Consider the following 19901-nt stretch of genomic DNA (forward strand, 5'->3'; position numbering starts at 1 on the left):
AACTTCTTAATCTAAAATGGCCAAGCGTGTTAAGACGTGCGACTCGTAATCTGAGGGTCGCGGGTTCGCATCCCAGTCGCGCCAAACATGCTCGCCCTTTCAGCTGTGGGGCGTTATAATGTGAGGACTATCCCAGTATTCGTTGGTAAAGAGTAGACCAAGAGTTGGCGGTGGATGGTGATGACTAGCTGCCTTCCCTCTAGTCTTACACTGCTAAATTAGGGACGGCTAGCACAGATAGCCCTCGAGTAGCTTTGTGCGAAGTCCAAAAACAAACAAACAAACAAACTCAATCTAAATAATGCGCAAGTGTATTACAAACTGAAGTATTTTCCACTTCTAATTCTGTTGGATGAATTGTGTAAATAATATTATATAGTGAAGAATTATTTGTGCTAATTAAATCATGAATATATCTGTAAGTTAAAGTAAAAATATCTGGATTTTTACATTTTTCAATAAATATGTTTTCACAGTAATATAATATAAATTTGCTACACAAGTTGATTAGTTTATAGTTATCACATAATTAATCAGAGACGTTGAGATTTGATGTTTCTAACGCACTCCTTTCTCCTCATTTTGTTTATTCATTTACCTTCATTTGGATATAACTATTTAATTTCACTATATATATGTGTGTATATAAAACATAGCACATATAAGACTGGTTGCTTACATATATAACATGGTTACAACAAGGTACATAACAAGTTAGCTTCTATAGAACATGGCTACAAAGTGGTACTTCAAAGACGAGTTAGTTATATAACATGTTTATGATACAGTACTTGAAAGACAAGTTAGTTATGTGTATAACATGATTACAACATTGAACATGAGAGACTAGTTAGTTACATATATCACAGAGTTTGCATATGGTACGCGAGAGGCTAATTTGTTTTATAAATAACATAATTTGAACATGGTACATGAGAGACTAGTTAGCTATATACATTGCTGGCATAAATCTTAAGGCCAATGAACATAAAGAAAAAATATTCATTTTGCGATGTTAGACTCGACCACTTATTTGAGTAGAGCTTCGAAAGATGAAAATAAGAAAATAAAAATAAAAAACTTTTATAGCATTTAATATGGAAAATGTGAACACTATGAAATTAGCCTAAATACTAGCTGGTCAAAGTTTAAGACCATACTGAAACGAAGCGTTAATCAGTAAACACGTAACGAAATTTAGTCATTTGTGTTCAAGCATTAGCGTTGTCAACATCTCCTGTGTTACATTGGGTAACAACATGGTAGAGGCTAAAAAGTTGACAGAGTTTGAACGTGGCAGAATTGCCAAGCTGCAAAAGCAAGGTCTCTCTCAATGTACCATCGCTGTTTAGATTGGGCATAGTAAAACTACTGCTGCAAATTTTTTAAAGACCCTGAAGGATACAGAATGAGAATTTCAAGTGGTCGGCCCAAGAAAATTTTGCCGGCGTTGAGCAGAAGGATTCGACGGGTTGTCCGGCAAAACACCAGCCGATCGTCAAACCAGATTAAGGCCCTTACGGACGCAGAATGCAGCTCAAGAACAATAAGACGATATCTACGAAAGAAGGCTTTAAAACCGTAAAGGTCTTCAAAGGCCACGCCTCCTTCCACACCACAAAACAGCTCAGTTAAACTTTGCTGAGAAGCACCAAACATGGGATGTAGAAAAATGGACGAAGGTTTTATTCTCTGATGAGAAAAAAATTAACCTGGATGGGCCAGATGGCTTCCAACGTAACTGGCACGATAAGAATATCCCACCGGAGACATTTTGTACACGACACAGTGGAGGAGGTTCCATCATGATCTGGGGTGCTTTCTCCTTCCATGGAACAATGGAGCTTCAGGTTATACAGGGGCATCAAACAGCAGCTGGCTACATTGGTATGTTGGAGAGAGCATCCTTATTGACTGAAGGCCTTCGCTTGTGTGGAAATGACTGGATCTTTCAGAAGGACAATACTGCAATCCACAATGCCGACAGGACAAACGACTTTTTCATGGCGAATAACGTGATTCTTTTGGACCATCCAGCGTGTTCACCCGAACTGAACCCCATTGAAAATGTTTGGGGGTGGATGGCAAGGGAAGTCTATAGAAATAGACGTCAATTCCAAACAGTGCATGATTTTCGTGAAGCCATCTTCACCACTTGGAATAACATTCCAGCCAGCCTTCTGCAAACGCTTATATCGACCATGCCAAAGCGAATGTTTGAAGTTATTCGTAATGACGGCCGTGCAACTCACAACTGAGACCTTTTGTTGGGCATTTCCTACCCTGTTTAAGACTTCTTTTTGGTATGGTCTTAAACTTTTGACCAGCTAGTAATTAGGCTAATTTCATAGTGTTCACATTTTTCATATTAAATGCTAAAATAGTTTTTTATTTTTATTTTCTCTTTTCTTATTTTCATCTTTCAAAGCTCTACTCAAATAAGTGGTTGAGTCTAACAACGCAAAATACATATTTTTTCTTTATGTTCATTGGCCTTAAGATTTTGGCCAGCAGTGTATATCACATACTTTGAACATGGTACATGAGAGACTAGTTAGTTATATATGTAACATAGTTTGAACGTGGTACATGAGATATTAGTTAGTTATATATGTAACATCGTTTGAACATGGTACATGAGAGAAATTAGTTATATATGTAACATAGTTTGAACGTGGTACATGAGATACTAGTTAGTTATATATATGACAGAGTTTGAACATGGTACGTGAGAGACTAGTTAGTTATATATATAACATTTACAACATGGTACATGAGAGACTAGTTAGTTATATATATGACAGAGTTTGAACATGGTACATGAGAGACTAGTTAGTTATATATATAACATAGTTTGAACATGGTACGTGAGAGACTAGTTAGTTATATATATAACATTTACAACATGGTACACGAGAGACTAGTTAGTTATATATAACCTACTTTGAATATTGTACATGAAAGACTAGTTGGTTTTATATGTATAATATAGTTACAACATGTTGCATGAGAGACCAGTTAGTTATATATATAACATAGTTTGAGTATGGTACATGAGAGACCAGTTAGTTATATATATAACATAGTTTGAACATGGTACATGAGAGACTAGTTAGTTATATATATAACATAGTTTGAACATGGTACGTGAGAGACAAGTTAGTTATATATATGACAGAGTTTGAACATGGTACGTGAGAGACTAGTTAGTTATATATATAACATAGTTTGAACATGGTACACGAGAGACTAGTTAGTTATATATAACCTACTTTGAATATTGTACATGAAAGACTAGTTGGTTTTATATGTATAATATAGTTACAACATGTTGCATGAGAGACCAGTTAGTTATATATATAACATAGTTTGAGTATGGTACATGAGAGACCAGTTAGTTATATATATAACATAGTTTGAACATGGTACGTGAGAGACAAGTTAGTTATATATATGACAGAGTTTAAACATGGTACATGAGAGACTAGTTAGTTATATATAACCTACTTTGAATATTGTACATGAAAGACTAGTTGGTTTTATATGTATAACATAGTTACAACATGTTGCATGAGAGACCAGTTAGTTATATATATAACATAGTTTGAATGTGGTACATGAGGGACCAGTTAGTTATATATATAACATAGTTTGAACATGGTACAAGAAAGACTAGTTATAAATAATATGATAGATGAAAGTCTGGTTAAATGTGACATATTTACAACATGATTAATGTAATCTACTTGTGATTGATATATAAGATACTTAACATGATAAGTTCTTAATGTAATATCTAACATGCACGATGTATAAGGTGTCGTATTTTGTGTATTACATAGAATGTTGTGTTCTAATACGATGGAATTTGTGAGAAATTCATGAAACATTAATTTTACATGAAATATAGGATATTTCAAATATTCAAAATAAAACGTCCAGTTGAAATAAAATTGTCCAAGTTATGACAAAGAAGTTTATTAGAACTGGATTAAGATTTGTTAGTCACAGAGACTTTTAAATTCAAAATTCATCGTTGTCACTAAATAGGAAAAAATATCACATAGGTAGATGTACTTTTCTTGGTAGGACCATAACACCAAACAAGACGACGAGAGACAGAGCGCATATACTTAGGAGTGTCCCAGGGGAGGTATATATATTTCCCCATGATTGTTCAGCGGTTGACTGGACGGGGCATGAAATGAAACAGCCTTCCCCACCCCCTTATTCCTCTTTTTTTTTTTAATAATTATATACATTTATATTGAAATCAAAGATAACTGAAATAGTTGGTGAAACAGAGCAGGTACATCAGTGGCCAAATTTCCTGTTTACTTAATTTTATATAAAATGGTTTTACCTGTACCATAATAGTTTTATATACATGAACCACTTTATATTCACCAAATGGGTTATGATGAACCACTTTATATTCATCAACTGGGTTATGAGGAACCACTTTATATTCACCTATTGCGTTATGATGAACCACTTTATATTCACCGATTGCGTTATGATGAACCACTTTATATTCATCAAATGGGTTATGATGAACCACTTTATATTCACCAACTGCGTTATGATGAACCACTTTATATTCACCAAATGGGTTATGATGAACCACTTTATATTCACCAACTGCGTTATGATGAACCACTTTATATTCACCGACTGCGTTATGATGAACCACTTTATATTCTTCAACTGCGTTATGATGAACCACTTTATATTCACCAACTGCGTTATGATGAACCACTTTATATTCACCGACTGCGTTATGATGAACCACTTTATATTCTTCAACTGCGTTATGATGAACCACTTTATATTCACCAACTGCGTTATGATGAACCACTTTATATTCACCAAATGGGTTATGATGAACCACTTTATATTCACCAACTGCGTTATGATGAACCACTTTATATTCACCACGTGCGTTATGATGAACAGCGTGTCTTGTTTTAGAAACATTTTCTTTGTGCATGAATAACATACAGTTAGTTGGTGAACAGTGTGATGTGAAATACTTTAGTAACGATTTCTATCAAAACCAGTTGTTTTTAACCCATTAAAGGTTCAGCTGTAGTCTTCCAAAGAGTACAACGTAACAACCTATAGTGGTGATGCAAGAAGGCGGACAGTTCGACGTTTTAACAACGTTCCTACACTACAAGTATTTCTTTGTTCTGGGACGTAAAAAAACAGCTCAACGCCTCATTTCCCAACGGACCCAAGCGGACCGGGAGCCCAGTAGGCTATAAATCTCCTTGGACAAGCACACCGTTTGAAAGAACCTACACATTTTTCCTACACTCAGCTTCTGACAGAAGTCACCAAAGTAAGGTTTACAGATGCTTCTTGGGGGATCTAAACGTTGCTTCGCAGCCACTACGACGGCAAGGAATCGTTTCGGTCAGAACGATCTTTCATTTCTGTCGAACGGTTACTTCTGGATTCGTTCAAGTTTATTAAATCGTTCGCCATATAATCCAGTTTTGTAAAGCTACTCGGACTGGCCAGGGACGTCACTGCTCAGTTCGATCGCACAGCAAAGAAAAACCTAACTATGCTATATCCTAATTTAAGTGAATAACTTAAGCATTACTATTTTTAAATGCTATGTTTTTATAATTATAATTCTCCATCTGTTCATATTCATACAACTTTCCTCACTATAATGTAATAAGATTTACAGATAGAATCATAACAAGCGTTACAAACTTATAGCCAACAATTATATGCAGCGTTAAAGATTTATTGCCAACGTACACATTTAACCTCAAAGATTTATAGCCCACAAATATGTGTAATGTGAAAAATTTATAGACCATAATTATAAGAAGATTTATGGCACACAATATATTTACAGTACAGTATCTCAGTTTTTACATCACAGATATATTTACAGTACAGTATCTTAGTTTCTAAATCTTAGATATATGTATGATACAGTATGTTAGTTTCTAAATCACAGATATATTTACAGTACAGTATCTTAGTTTCTAAATCTTAGATATATTTATAATACAGTATCTTAGTTTGTAAATCACAGATATATTTACAGTACAGTATCTTAGTTTCTAAATCTTAGATATATGTATAATACAGAATAATTGTTTAAGAATCACAGATAGAATAACAGAAGTGTTGCTTGAGGCGTTCAAAGATCTGTTTGTCAAGCCAGCGAAAGAGTTTGTTGGGACAGTCAATATATATGGCGTATTAGGTCCAAACAGTTCAAACTTTTGTGTCAGCTTTGGCACGTTCAGAGATCTTGATTTTGCAGCTCGACAATTCTGCCACGTTCAAACTCTGTCAACTTTTTAGCCTGTGCCATGTTTTTACCTAATGTAACACAGAAGATGTCAGTAGGAGATGTTGACAACGCTAATGCTTGAACATAAATAACTAAATTTCGTTACGTGTTTACTGATTAACTCTTCGTTTCAATAGAGTTTCAAACTCTTGACCAGCTAGTATTTAGGCCAATTTCATAGTGTTCACATTTTCCTATTAAATGTTAAAAAGTTTTTTTATTTTCCCTTTTCTTATTTTCATCTTTCGAAGCTCTACTCAAATAAGTGGTTGAGTCTAACAACGTAAAATGCGTATTTTCTCTTTATGTTCATTGGCCTTAAGATTTTGGCCAGCAGTATATATATATATATGTAACTCGAAACACATTTCATGGTTTCCACTCAATCCATGGTAGTACGTAGAGCATAAAACACGTCATGCTTTTCACTCAACATGTGGTTGTATATATATAACCCTAGACACAGTTCATGGTTATAAATCAACCCATGGTGGTGTGTAAATCATAAGAACACATCATGGATTAGACTCAACCTATGGTTCTGCATCTACACAACCCTAGACACAGTTCATGGTTTAAACTCAACCTATGGTTGTATATCTATATAACCCCAGACATAGTTCATGGTTTTGACTCAACCAATGGTTGTACGTAGAGCATAAAGGCAAATCATGGTTTTGACTCAATGTGTGGTTGTATATATATATATATATAACTCTAGACACAGTTCATGGTTTCACCTCAACCCATGGTAGTACGTAGAGCATAAAAACACATAATGGTTTATCCGAACCTGTAGTAATACGTAAAAAATGTTGAACAAATCATGGTTTCAAGTGACCCTCTGGTGGTGTATACTGCACATAATAAAACATGGTTTTAATTTAAATTCTGTTATTAATTATCATGAGAAGACACATCACGTGGTGTATGAGAGGAAACGTCATTCTTCGTGTAGAAGCTTAGTTGTAGATCTAGTGTAAGTTATGGATAATAAACAAATATATCGTCAGATTCACGTCATTTCAGACTCAAAGATCTGAAAAAGGTTTTATATGGAGTTACCATGCTCTCCTGGTAACCAGTATGGTAACATGTTTTAAATATTAAGCCTGGACTGGTCCTAATATTTAGGACTAGATGGACCACCCGTTTAGACATAACAATGTCTGTAATAACCAACTTTGTAAGAAATATTAATTTCTATTTATACATAACAACGTCTATCATAACTAACTTTGTAAGAAATATTAATTTCTATTTATACATAACAACGTCTATCATAACTAACTTTGTAAGAAATATTAATTTCTATTTATACATAACAACGTCTATCATTACCCACTTTGTAAGAAATATTAATTTCTATTTACACATAACAACGTTTATCACTACTAACTTTGTAAGAAATATTAATTTCTATTTACACATAACAACGTCTATCACTACTAACTTTGTAAGAAATATTAATTTCTATTTACACATAACAACGTCTATCATTACAAACTTTGTAAAAATATTAAATTCCGTTTATATGTAACAACCTCTATCGTTACGAGCTTTGTGAGAAATATTAATTTCTATTTAATGTAACAATGTCTGTAATTACCAGCTTTGTAAGAAATATTAAATTCCGTTTACATGTAACAACGTCTGTCATTATCAACTTTGTAACAAATAATAAATCATTCTACGTTATTGATATTACAGCTGTTAATTATCGATCGTTCTTTACATTAAATAATAAGAATGCTACTGAATCTGTTTAAGCAAATTTCAAATTTCGTAATGTGTTCTATAGCAAGCTTGTTGATATGATTCATACTGGTTTGTTTGGATCATAAGTAATTGTAGCTTTGTTGTTTGCTATTGTTACTTGTCCTATCAACTTACAGAAGAATTCCTGAGTTATTTTGATAAACATTCCCGCCTACCTGTAGTTGCTGACTGCCGGGAGAGAATCGAAGTTGTTGACTTTGAGAAAGCTGTAAACTAGGGGCGGATGGGGATCTAGGAACGGGTGAGCTGTACTGTTGTATTACCCGAGGACTCTGTCCTTGAAAATAAGGTGATGACTGAGGACTCAAACTGGCTGTTCTCCCAACTCCGGGATCGGTGAAATGGGATAAAGGTCGTGTAGCACCATAACTCACAGAAGTAGGGGCAACATGTCTCTGGTCTGGACCATTGACGTGACACCTTTGAATCAATCCAGGTGGTTTGTGCAGGGGAAGATCCGACTCTTTTATTCGCACATCTAAGTCAGTCACAGGTCTTACATCGTATACCCCAGAACTCCCACCTTCCTCCTTAAAATACCTCCATTGGTTCTCGCACCAAAGTGGACATCCCTGGAGAGAGTATGTCATTAGCGTGGCTATTCTGTAGACTGTTCATGTTAGAAGTAGGGCCATTGAGAAAAGTGGTTCTTCCAGAGGCTAATGTATTCTGGAAACCATCCCTTCTAAAGGGGTACCGAGTGAGGGAAACCACAGTCCATCCCGAATTGTTGTTGTTGTTTCTGTTGCATGCTTTGATGTTGTTCAGCCATCTGTTTTAGAGTCAGAGCAGCTGGACTTGGTTCAGTGAGCTTAAAATCAAGACTTAGCCTAAAGCCACTGGACATTGAGGAAGAAAGCCTGTGGTTACTGGAGGACTGAAGAGTGAGGAAGAGATTGGCGAGTGAGGAGAAGTGTAGTGCCCGTTTGGAGGAGGAGGAAATGCCCCTGAAGTGGAGAAGTCTTGTTCAGATCTTTCCCCATGTTCATTGTCAAACCATTGACGTCAGCGTTTGTCTTAACTCGTTTATTCTCACTGCTACTAACACTGTCATCAAAATCAATGTCTTTTATTAAACCGGAAGGACTTTCGTTGGTAAGCACGTCATCAATGAGGTCTTTTAGCACATCTGGATGGATTACATCATTATTGGACTCTTCTGGGAAGCCAAAAGAGGGAAGGGAATTAATTAATCGATCTTCTACTGCTGAAGAGTTACTTTCTTTGTAGTTCACGTTAGTTCCAACAGAACTACAAGAGGGACTGTTACCTAGAGTGCTTAGATTTTCTGAAGAGGACAAGTGACTGGGCAGTGGAGACTTTGAGTTCCTTTTTGTGGGTGGTACAGCCTTAACGGTAACGTTTGTCTGGATCGTCTGGGAATGTGGAACTTTGGTAAACTGTTGTACTATCTGGACAGAAAAGCTTGGGATGTCTTTCTCTTCCTCTTGGGTGCTACATAAAGACCCTTGGAAGGGAACATCTTTGTGTCGAGGGTTCTTTCTGTGTTTTTCTGGTTCTGAAGGATCCTTGAGGTCTTCAATAAATTCTCTCGATCTTTTAGTCAATCTTGGATGCTGAAACACAGAAATTAGTCAATTATTTGTTGAATCAGTTTCTGCTTTATCTTAAATACATATCAAAATACGATAAGTTACTTCATGAGAAGTTAGATATTTGTTAAGATTCACTATATATGTTTACAAAAGCTACCTGACTTCTGTAAACATGTTCATACGGTCATAACCAAAATGTTTGCATCTTTTGCAACAAGTAAGATCGTAATTATTAAAGACACTTCGCACTGCATTAGCCGTTCCGAATTTAGCAGTGAAAGATTACATTAGCCGTTCCGAATTTAGCAGTGAAAGATTACATTAGCCGTTCCGAATTTAGCAGTGAAAGATTACATTAGCCGTTCCGGATTTAGCAGTGAAAGATTACATTAGCCGTTCCGGATTTAGCAGTGGAAGACTAGAGGGAAAGCAGCTAATTATCATCACCCATTCCAAACTCGGATCTACTTTTTTACCTACTAATAGTTTGGATTGATTGGAAGGTTATAACTCTTCTGCGGCTGAAAAGGCCATCAATGCTCTGCCTACCACAGGTATAATAACCTGGTTTCTAGCATTGTAACTTCGCCTACGTATCACTGGGTTGCTATAGGATCATAAGTTAGAGTATAAACCTTTTATACTCTCCACGATGAATACAGCTAAGTGTCGAGAAAACCTGGAATCGACTTGGGGCGGTATTTTGGTTTCGAGAATTCTATTGTGCAGCTTTGAACTCAATATCCACTGAAACCAAATACAGATCCTTATGTTAACACTACTCACCTAACACTGTAAAGCTATAAACACTGAATATTGTGTTATAACAGCTCTTGTTCATATATAACGCTCTATGTTGACCACGAGTGGGTTTATATAACGGCATCTCTAAAGGTTTAAAAATGTACTACTTTCTGTCGAATGGATGGTTTGATCACTGGGATGTCTATAAACATTAATAATGTGTAAAATATAAACATACACCACCGACAAAAACAATGTACATGTGATTACTGTTTACTTAACGTTATAACCTGTAGTTCGTGTACACGTGATTACTATCTACTTAACGTTATAACCTACAGTTCGTGTACACGTGATGGCCCGGCATGGCCAAGAGTGTTAAGGCGTGCGACTCGTAATCTGAGGGTCGCAGGTTCGCATCCCCGTCGCGCTAAATATGCACGCCCTTTCAGCCGCGGGGGCGTTATTATGTGACGGTCAATCCCACTATTCGTTGGTAAAAGAGTAACCCAAGAGTTGGCGGTGGGTGGTGATGACTAGCTGCCTTTCTTCTAGTCTTACACTGCTAAATTAGGGACGGCTAGCACAGATAGCCCTCGAGTAGCTTTGTGCGAAATTCAAAAACAAACAAACAAACAAATAAAAAAACAATGTACACGTGATTACTGCCTATTTAACGTTATAACCTGTAGTTCGTGTACACGTGATTACTGTTTACTTAACGTTATAACCTGTAGTTCTGTACACGTGGTTACTGTCAACTTAACGTTATAACCTGTAGTTCGTGTACACGTGATTACTGTCTACTTAACGTTATAACCTGTAGTTCTGTACACGTGGTTACTACCTATTTAACGTTATAACCTGTAGTTCTGTACACGTGATTACTGTTTGCTTAACGTTATAACCTGTAGTTCTGTACACGTGATTACTGTTTACTTAACGTTATAACCTGTAGTTCGTGTACACGTGATTACTGTTTACTTAACGTTATAACCTGTAATTCTGTACACGTGGTTACTACCTATTTAACGTTATAACCTGTAGTTCGTGTACATGTGATTACTACCTACTTAACGTTATAACCTGTAGTTCTGTACACGTGGTTACTACCTATTTAACGTTATAACCTGTAGTTCTGTACACGTGATTACTGTCTACTTAACGTTGTAACCTGTAGTTATGTGTTTATTGTAATGTCAACGTTACCATCTGTATTTTGTGTTTTCTAAGCTTTTTGTTTTATTTCGGTGAGTAAACAGTATACTTCCTCGATACATCTCATGAATGGTCCACAGTAATGCGCATGCCCCACAAACAAAACCTGTCTGCCTGGAGGGTGAACAATGTCCCACATTTTTAACGTCAGTCATCCCTGAACTACCGACACTAGAATACGATTAAATAATAATAAGAAAAAATAAAAATGTACCTTCAAACGATAATCGAAAAAACAAGCGTCACCCATTTCACTCTGCAGTAATACTGTAAGGACAATGAGATTTATTCGGTTTACACAACGTATAGATAACAAAATACCAAATTTGGTAGTTTTTAAACTCATTTTAATTAATTAGGTAAATCTCCTGTAAGATTCTGTTCTGAATACAAGATCGGTCCAGCTTTCAACTGTTTGCGAATTTTAAACCCATTTTGATAATTATTATCTGTAGTTATTACAAAGTTATACACATTACATGTCGTCTTATTCAATAAGACTACACTCCCCTGGTTTTGTGGTCTTTCAGCTCAATAATTCATGGTTCGATTACTCTAGTTAGTAAATCACAGGGAAATCATCGTTCTAGTTTGTTAATAAACAGATCTGTTAATTAACTGAAAAGTAGTGAAGCAACATGATTTACAGTAGGTAAGACTATAAACGTTTCACTTTATTATACATATCAGTTAACGGTATTAGCATACATTAATCAGATCAACCGTTAACACTAACTAGTCTTATATTTATGACGTCATTCTCCTATTACATGACGTGAAAGATTCAAATTTCAGAGGTTTACAGATTTGTTGTTATAACAGTTTTCTTTCGATTTAACGTCATTATTCTGACTCTGTAACACTGTACATTTTTTACGTCTGCAATATTGCGAAGAGCACAAAATATATTTATTTAGCTGACACAGTATAGGATGATTTAAATGAGAAACTTAAGCCTAACATCGCCACACGGACAAATAATGGTGCGTCTGTAAACACAAGCCGAAATACATTACGCCAATATCCTAGTTTCAACACTAGTTTAAGAACAGAAAGGATATTACAGTGATAAATAACACATGTCTGTAAATATAAGACAATACACATTACGCTCTTCTATGTAAAATATTTTCTCAACCCAAACAAGCCGTTTTTGCATATATATTACGTGAATAAAGTAGTTTCAACACTAGTTTTAGAACAGGACTATTAAAGTGACAAACAACGTAGATCTGTAAACACAAGTCGAAATACATTACGTCAATAGCGTAGTTTCAGCACTAGTTTTAGAACAGATAGGTAATTACAGTGACAAATAACGTAGGTCTATAAACACAAGTCGAAATACATTACGTCAATAGCGTAGTTTCAACACTAGTTTTAGAACAGAAGGACTATTACAATGACAAATAACGCAGGTCTGTAAACACAAGCCGAAATACATTGCGTCAAAAAACATAGTTTCAATAATTGTTTTAAAACTATCCTAACTAGTCTTTAAGATTTTACAAACTGTGGTTAGTTCAGAATTGGATATAATTTGTTAGGTTTTGAAGTTAAAAGTTTAGTTCAGCCTATCTTTGATATCGAAACGTTTCTGACTACTGATCATTGGTTGTTTTCTAGAGTGTTTGTCACCTTCCAGAATCTCAGACCAGTCTGAAGAGTGAAACATTCAGACACCGTAATTAGGCGTTTCAGTGTCCCGTCCTGTTGATCAGGGCTCCTAAACGTTTGTCCTTTCAAAGACTGTAAACAGCTGTCATTACAGCGTATTGCTGTGATTACAGTGATTAAGTGTTGGAAAAAGCAACAATTACACGCTGAAGAAGTCTGCCCACTCTGCCCGTGAATGATTCCAGAACAACTACACTGAAAGATTATTGTACCTGTAATAACAATGTTACATTCGCGATTAATACCCCACGTGCTAAAACTGAACCCAGAGAATAGGTTGTTTTTTTTTTCAGTCACCGCTCTAACCAACCAGCGAAACGCCTGCAGATAGCGTCTGTACACGAGAGTATTTACTTCAGAGCATTGTAGACTGACATAAAAAATAAAAACCATAAAAACACGATGAGTTCGTATCTCGCCAGCGCCCCAAATTCTGTTTGTCTGTTTTACGTAGGACGAGTGAAAAGGGGAAAAGTGAAAAGTTATTCTTAAAAGTGTTTTGTATGCAGGATGAGAACACAAACTGGGAAGTAATAACCTCTAGCCCCAAGAGAAAAGACATAAGTATCAACACGAACGTTAATATTTATAATAATGGTTTTCTTAGTGAACACAAAACTTAAAACATTTTAAGATATCCTATTCTGTGTGGCCATCATATCCATAAAATAAAACTGTCACGTGACTAGTGAATGAAAGATGAGCATGATTTAACCATATTTTTCAGAATTCTTCTATCTGACGACAGACAGAACGCTAAATTATGAAGTCATAATTATTTATAACAAGAAGGCATGTTTAAAGACACACATTAATTTTCTTTGGGACTGAGATTTCTCCTATTTAGTAGTATCTTCTAAAGCAATTTAAAAAAACTCACCCCTGAAGGCACGTGGCCAGCCTTATCGGAACAGTATGATATACTAATTGTGTTATAACTTTCCCTACATACACACAGCTAAAAGTGCGACTCCTTTTAAACTGTGATTCTATTCATGATACCAAACGACCCGGAACCTTAACTTGCTCGGCTTACGACTTCTATGACTTTACTCATGGTATCTAAGGACCTGGAGACATAGTCTGCTTTAATCATGACATCTACGGACCTGGAGACATAGCCTGCTTTAATCATGACATCTACGGACCTGGAGATATAGCATGCTTTACACGTGATATTTCTAGACTTGTAGCCATAACCTGCTTTACTCATGATATTTACAGACTTGGAGTCATAACCTGCTTTACACGTGATATTTACAGACTTGGAGCCATAACCTGCTTCACACGTGATATTTACAGACTTAGAGCCATAACCTGCTTTACTCATGATATTTACAGACTTGGAGCCATAACCTGCTTCACACGTGATATTTAAGGACCCGGAGACATAGCCTGCTTGACCTACGACTTCTTGGGCTTTGTTTATGATATCTATGGGAAAGTAACTATAGCCTGTTTTTTTCAACGATTCTTCTGAATTTACTCATGATATCCAAGGACCTGGAACCATCATCACGTGCTCTGATGTTTCACTCAACTCGTATAAGTTATAAGAACTGCCACACATCTGGAAAATCAACATCGCTTACAAAAAGTGTTATTCATGATACCTTAATCTGGTTTGCCTACGACCGCTCTGACTTTCACTTTTCACAGAAAAAAAAACAACTTTGTTCTCAGCCGTTCGTACGAACGTGTGATAGAAACGAGTCGTCTCTAGATGATAGGAGTGTCTAACTAGTACATGAACCATAGTCTACCGGTCCAGTGAGACGGTACTGCGTCAGAGATTACCCGAAAAATGGTATAGTCTACACCCTTGGTGCTTGGTGCACAAACTGGAAAATAGAAAATGGAGAAGATAACGTTTCGGGTCGTGTAGTACCATCATGATGATGAACTAAAATGACTTTGGCAACTTTTCATTTTCATCCATCTTAAGAGAAACCAAGGAAATCGAAAACAGTGTTACAATAATAACAAAATCAGATTCAATAAGTCGCTTTATGAGTGTATACAGAACAAAACACATAAGCGAGTGGTTTACAAACTGTTGTACTAGAAAACGGCTGGTTACTAGAACAAACAAAGCTGATTATTCCCGTTGAAGCGAGTATGCGTGAGTTTTATAAATATTTTTATTACACAACGTACTCTAGTCAGATATTATAAATAAGGTAGTAATGTACTTGAGGACATTCACTGTCTTATAAACCACACTTGCAGACAAACGATGATATATTAAACTACACAAAAATAACTACTGGTTCACATACTCTTAAACACATATATAAAAAACACATTATATAGCAATTCAAATATAATGGGTACAAATGGGTATATATCATAACAAAACGGCAAATAACAGTTAACGTATACTAGACATATACGGTGATGTATCACAACACACCACGGTAAATAGCGGTTAATATATACTAGATATATACGGTGATGTATCATAACACACACCGGTAAATAGCGGTTAATACTTACTAGACATATACGGTGATGTATCACAACACACAACGGTAAATAGCGGTTAATATATACTAGACGTATACGGTGATGTATCACAACACACAACGGTAAATAGCGGTTAATATATACTAGACATATACGGTGATGTATCACAACACACAACGGTAAATAGCGGTTAATATATACTAGACATATACGGTGATGTATCACAACACACCACGGTAAATAGCGGTTAATATATACTAGACATATACGGTGATGTATCACAACACACAACGGTAAATAGCGGTTAATATATACTAGATATATACGGTGATGTATCATAACACAAAACGGCAAATAGCGGTTAATATATACTAGACATATACGGTGATGTATCACAACACACCACGGTAAATAGCGGTTAATATATACTAGACATATACGGTGATGTATCACAACACACAACGGTAAATAGCGGTTAATATTTACTAGACATATACGGTGATGTATCATAACACACACCGGCAAATAGCGGTTAATATTTACTAGACATATACGGTGATGTATCACAACACACAACGGTAAATAGCGGTTAATATATACTAATATATACGGTGATGTATCACAACACACACCGGTAAATAGCGGTTAATATATATTAGACATATACGGTAATGTATCACAACACACAACGGTAAATAGCGGTTAATATTTACTAGACATATACGGTGATGTATCACAACACACAACGGTAAATAGCGGTTAATATTTACTAGACGTATGCGGTGATGTATCACAACACACAACGGTAAATAGCGGTTAATATTTACTAGACGTATGCGGTGAAGTATCACAACACACAACGGTAAATAGCGGTTAATATATACTAGACATATACGGTGATGTATCACAACACACAACGGTAAATAGCGGTTAATATTTACTAGGACATTATGCGGTGATGTATCTTAACATAGAACGGCATATATTTCGTGATGACAGAAAACCACTTGAAGTATAGATATATCTCAGGGCGGCTGGAATTGGTATTAACACTTTTACTGATAAAGCAGAGAATAAAGTTTTGACCTTCATAGGTCATCTTCAGGTTAACAAAAAAAGTCGAAATGAAAGCCTGTCTGGAAAACCTAACTAGAAGACTGGTGATCCACTCTACACAAACTGCAAACTTCAACAAAACAATGGAAAACAACCAAAAGAAAGAAGACAACTTTGGTAACAATTCCATCAACAACCTACAACCTAACTTTCCAGGTAGAACTGAAAACTTCAACAAAACAATGGAAAACAACCAAAGAAAGAAGACAACTTTGGTAACAATTCCATCAACAACCTACAACCTAACTTTCCAGGTAGAACTGAAAACTTCAACAAAACAATGGAAAACAACCAAAGAAAGAAGACAACTTTGGTAACAATTCCATCAACAACCTACAACCTAACTTTCCAGGTAGAACTGAAAACTTCAACAAAACAATGGAAAACAACCAAAGAAAGAAGACAACTTTGGTAACAATTCCATCAACAAGCTACAACCTAACTTTCCAGGTAGAACTGAAAACTTCTGTTTTCCCGAAACACCTGAGCACAGTATCTTAAACAACTTTTCAAAGAATTTTCACGCAAAACCATCATCGCAATTTCACAGAAAACTAAAAACCAACCTCACACGAAATGATGTTAATTCTATAAAAGACCTAAAACAAGACAACAACATCAAAATTCTGAAAGCAGATGAAGTTATAATAAACACAAATGAATACATTAAAAATGAACATCTTATCAGATACAAACAAATGTAAACTATTAAACACTAATCTAACAAAACACATAAAAAACAGTTAAACAAAATACCACTACAGATGAAAAACCAACCCAGTCTGAGAAGAAAAAAAAGAGATTCTTACCTACGAAAGACCGATTCACGCACACCACAACTATACAGCACTCACAAACCCGATTGTCCACTTCTACCCATAATGTCAACCTACGAATTATTTAAGTACAACCCTAGTAAATATACAACTTGGACATTTTCTAAATATGTAACATAAGCTGGTGATGTAGAAAGAAGGGTATGTTAACATTACGTTAATGTTGTAGAAGGAAGGGTATGTTTAAGTACAACCTTGGTAAATATACAACATGGACATTTTCTAAATATGTAACATAAGCTGGTGATGTAGAAAGAAGGGTATGTTAACATTACGTTAATGTTGTAGAAGGAAGGGTATGTTTAAGTACAACCTTGGTAAATATACAACTTGGACATTTTCTAAATATGTAACATAAGCTGGTGATGTAGAAAGAAGGGTATGTTAACATTACGTTAATGTTGTAGAAGGAAGGGTATGTTTAAGTACAACCTTGGTAAATATACAACTTGGACATTTTCTAAATATGTAACATAAGCTGGTGATGTAGAAAGAAGGGTATGTTAACATTACGTTAATGTTGTAGAAGGAAGGGTATGTTTAAATTACAACCTTGGTAAATATACAACATGGACATTTTCTAAATATGTAACATAAGCTGGTGATGTAGAAAGAAGGGTATGTTAACATTACGTTAATGTTGTAGAAGGAAGGGTATGTTTAAATACAACCTTGGTAAATATACAACTTGGACATTTTCTAAATATGTAACATAAGCTGGTGATGTAGAAAGAAGGGTATGTTAACATTACGTTAATGTTGTAGAAGGAAGGGTATGTTTAAGTACAACCTTGGTAAATATACAACTTGGACATTTTCTAAATATGTAACATAAGCTGGTGATGTAGAAAGAAGGGTATGTTAACATTACGTTAATGTTGTAGAAGGAAGGGTATGTTTAAGTACAACCTTGGTAAATATACAACTTGGACATTTTCTAAATATGTAACATAAGCTGGTGATGTAGAAAGAAGGGTATGTTAACATTACGTTAATGTTGTAGAAGGAAGGGTATGTTTAAGTACAACCTTGGTAAATATACAACTTGGACATTTTCTAAATATGTAACATAAGCTGGTGATGTAGAAAGAAGGGTATGTTAACATTACGTTAATGTTGTAGAAGGAAGGGGTATGTTTAAGTACAACCTTGGTAAATATACAACTTGGACATTTTCTAAATATGTAACATAAGCTGGTGATGTAGAAAGAAGGGTATGTTAACATTACGTTAATGTTGTAGAAGGAAGGGTATGTTTAAGTACAACCTTGGTAAATATACAACTTGGACATTTTCTAAATATGTAACATAAGCTGGTGATGTAGAAAGAAGGGTATGTTAACATTACGTTAATGTTGTAGAAGGAAGGGTATGTTTAATTACAACCTTGGTAAATATACAACTTGGACATTTTCTAAATATGTAACATAAGCTGGTGATGTAGAAAGAAGGGTATGTTAACATTACGTTAATGTTGTAGAAGGAAGGGTATGTTTAAGTACAACCTTGGTAAATATACAACATGGACATTTTCTAAATATGTAACATAAGCTGGTGATGTAGAAAGAAGGGTATGTTAACATTACGTTAATGTTGTAGAAGGAAGGGTATGTTTAAGTACAACCTTGGTAAATATACAACTTGGACATTTTCTAAATATGTAACATAAGCTGGTGATGTAGAAAGAAGGGTATGTTAACATTACGTTAATGTTGTAGAAGGAAGGGTATGTTTAAGTACAACCTTGGTAAATATACAACTTGGACATTTTCTAAATATGTAACATAAGCTGGCTCGTTTTCCAGAGACTCTTTCAATTTTAAATATACTTTTAATCAACTAAATCATAAAGCTTTAATGGCCAATTTTGACGTAATCTCCCTCTGCACTGAAGTCCCAACAACTGAAATCTGCAGGATAGCTTTAGAACTTTATATCCAAGACCTCAACCCATTGATACACATCCCCAGCAACCAATTAGTAACTCTTATAGAATTCACTACCACCAAAACTAACTTTATGTTCAATAACCAAAACTACTTTCAAATAAATGGCATAAATATGAGGAATCCCATGTCACCAGTTCTAGCCAACATTTTTCTGACACAGATTGAATCAGAAGCGATCAATTCAACCTTACACCCACCACTGTACTGGTACAGATATGTTGATGATACACATTCACAT

The 19901-nt window shown here is 35.4% G+C and overlaps 2 protein-coding genes across 2 annotated transcripts in view; both read right to left on the reverse strand.

Moving 5' to 3' along the window:
- LOC143228480 (uncharacterized) overlaps positions 1-8691 on the reverse strand; it is a 34483-nt gene extending 25792 nt beyond the window's left edge. Inside the window, exon 1 of the mRNA XM_076459732.1 lies at positions 8257-8691. Within this exon, the coding sequence (XP_076315847.1) occupies positions 8257-8691 (435 nt within the window). The remainder of the gene's footprint in view (positions 1-8256) is intronic.
- Positions 8632-19901, reverse strand: part of LOC143230255 (uncharacterized) — a 41658-nt gene continuing 30388 nt past the window's right edge. The window contains exon 2 of the mRNA XM_076463469.1: positions 8632-9678. Within this exon, the coding sequence (XP_076319584.1) occupies positions 8968-9678 (711 nt within the window). The 3' untranslated portion in view covers positions 8632-8967. The remainder of the gene's footprint in view (positions 9679-19901) is intronic.

This window comes from Tachypleus tridentatus, chromosome 10, assembly GCF_004210375.1.
Source record: "Tachypleus tridentatus isolate NWPU-2018 chromosome 10, ASM421037v1, whole genome shotgun sequence".
NCBI classification, from domain to species: Eukaryota; Metazoa; Arthropoda; class Merostomata; order Xiphosura; family Limulidae; genus Tachypleus; species Tachypleus tridentatus.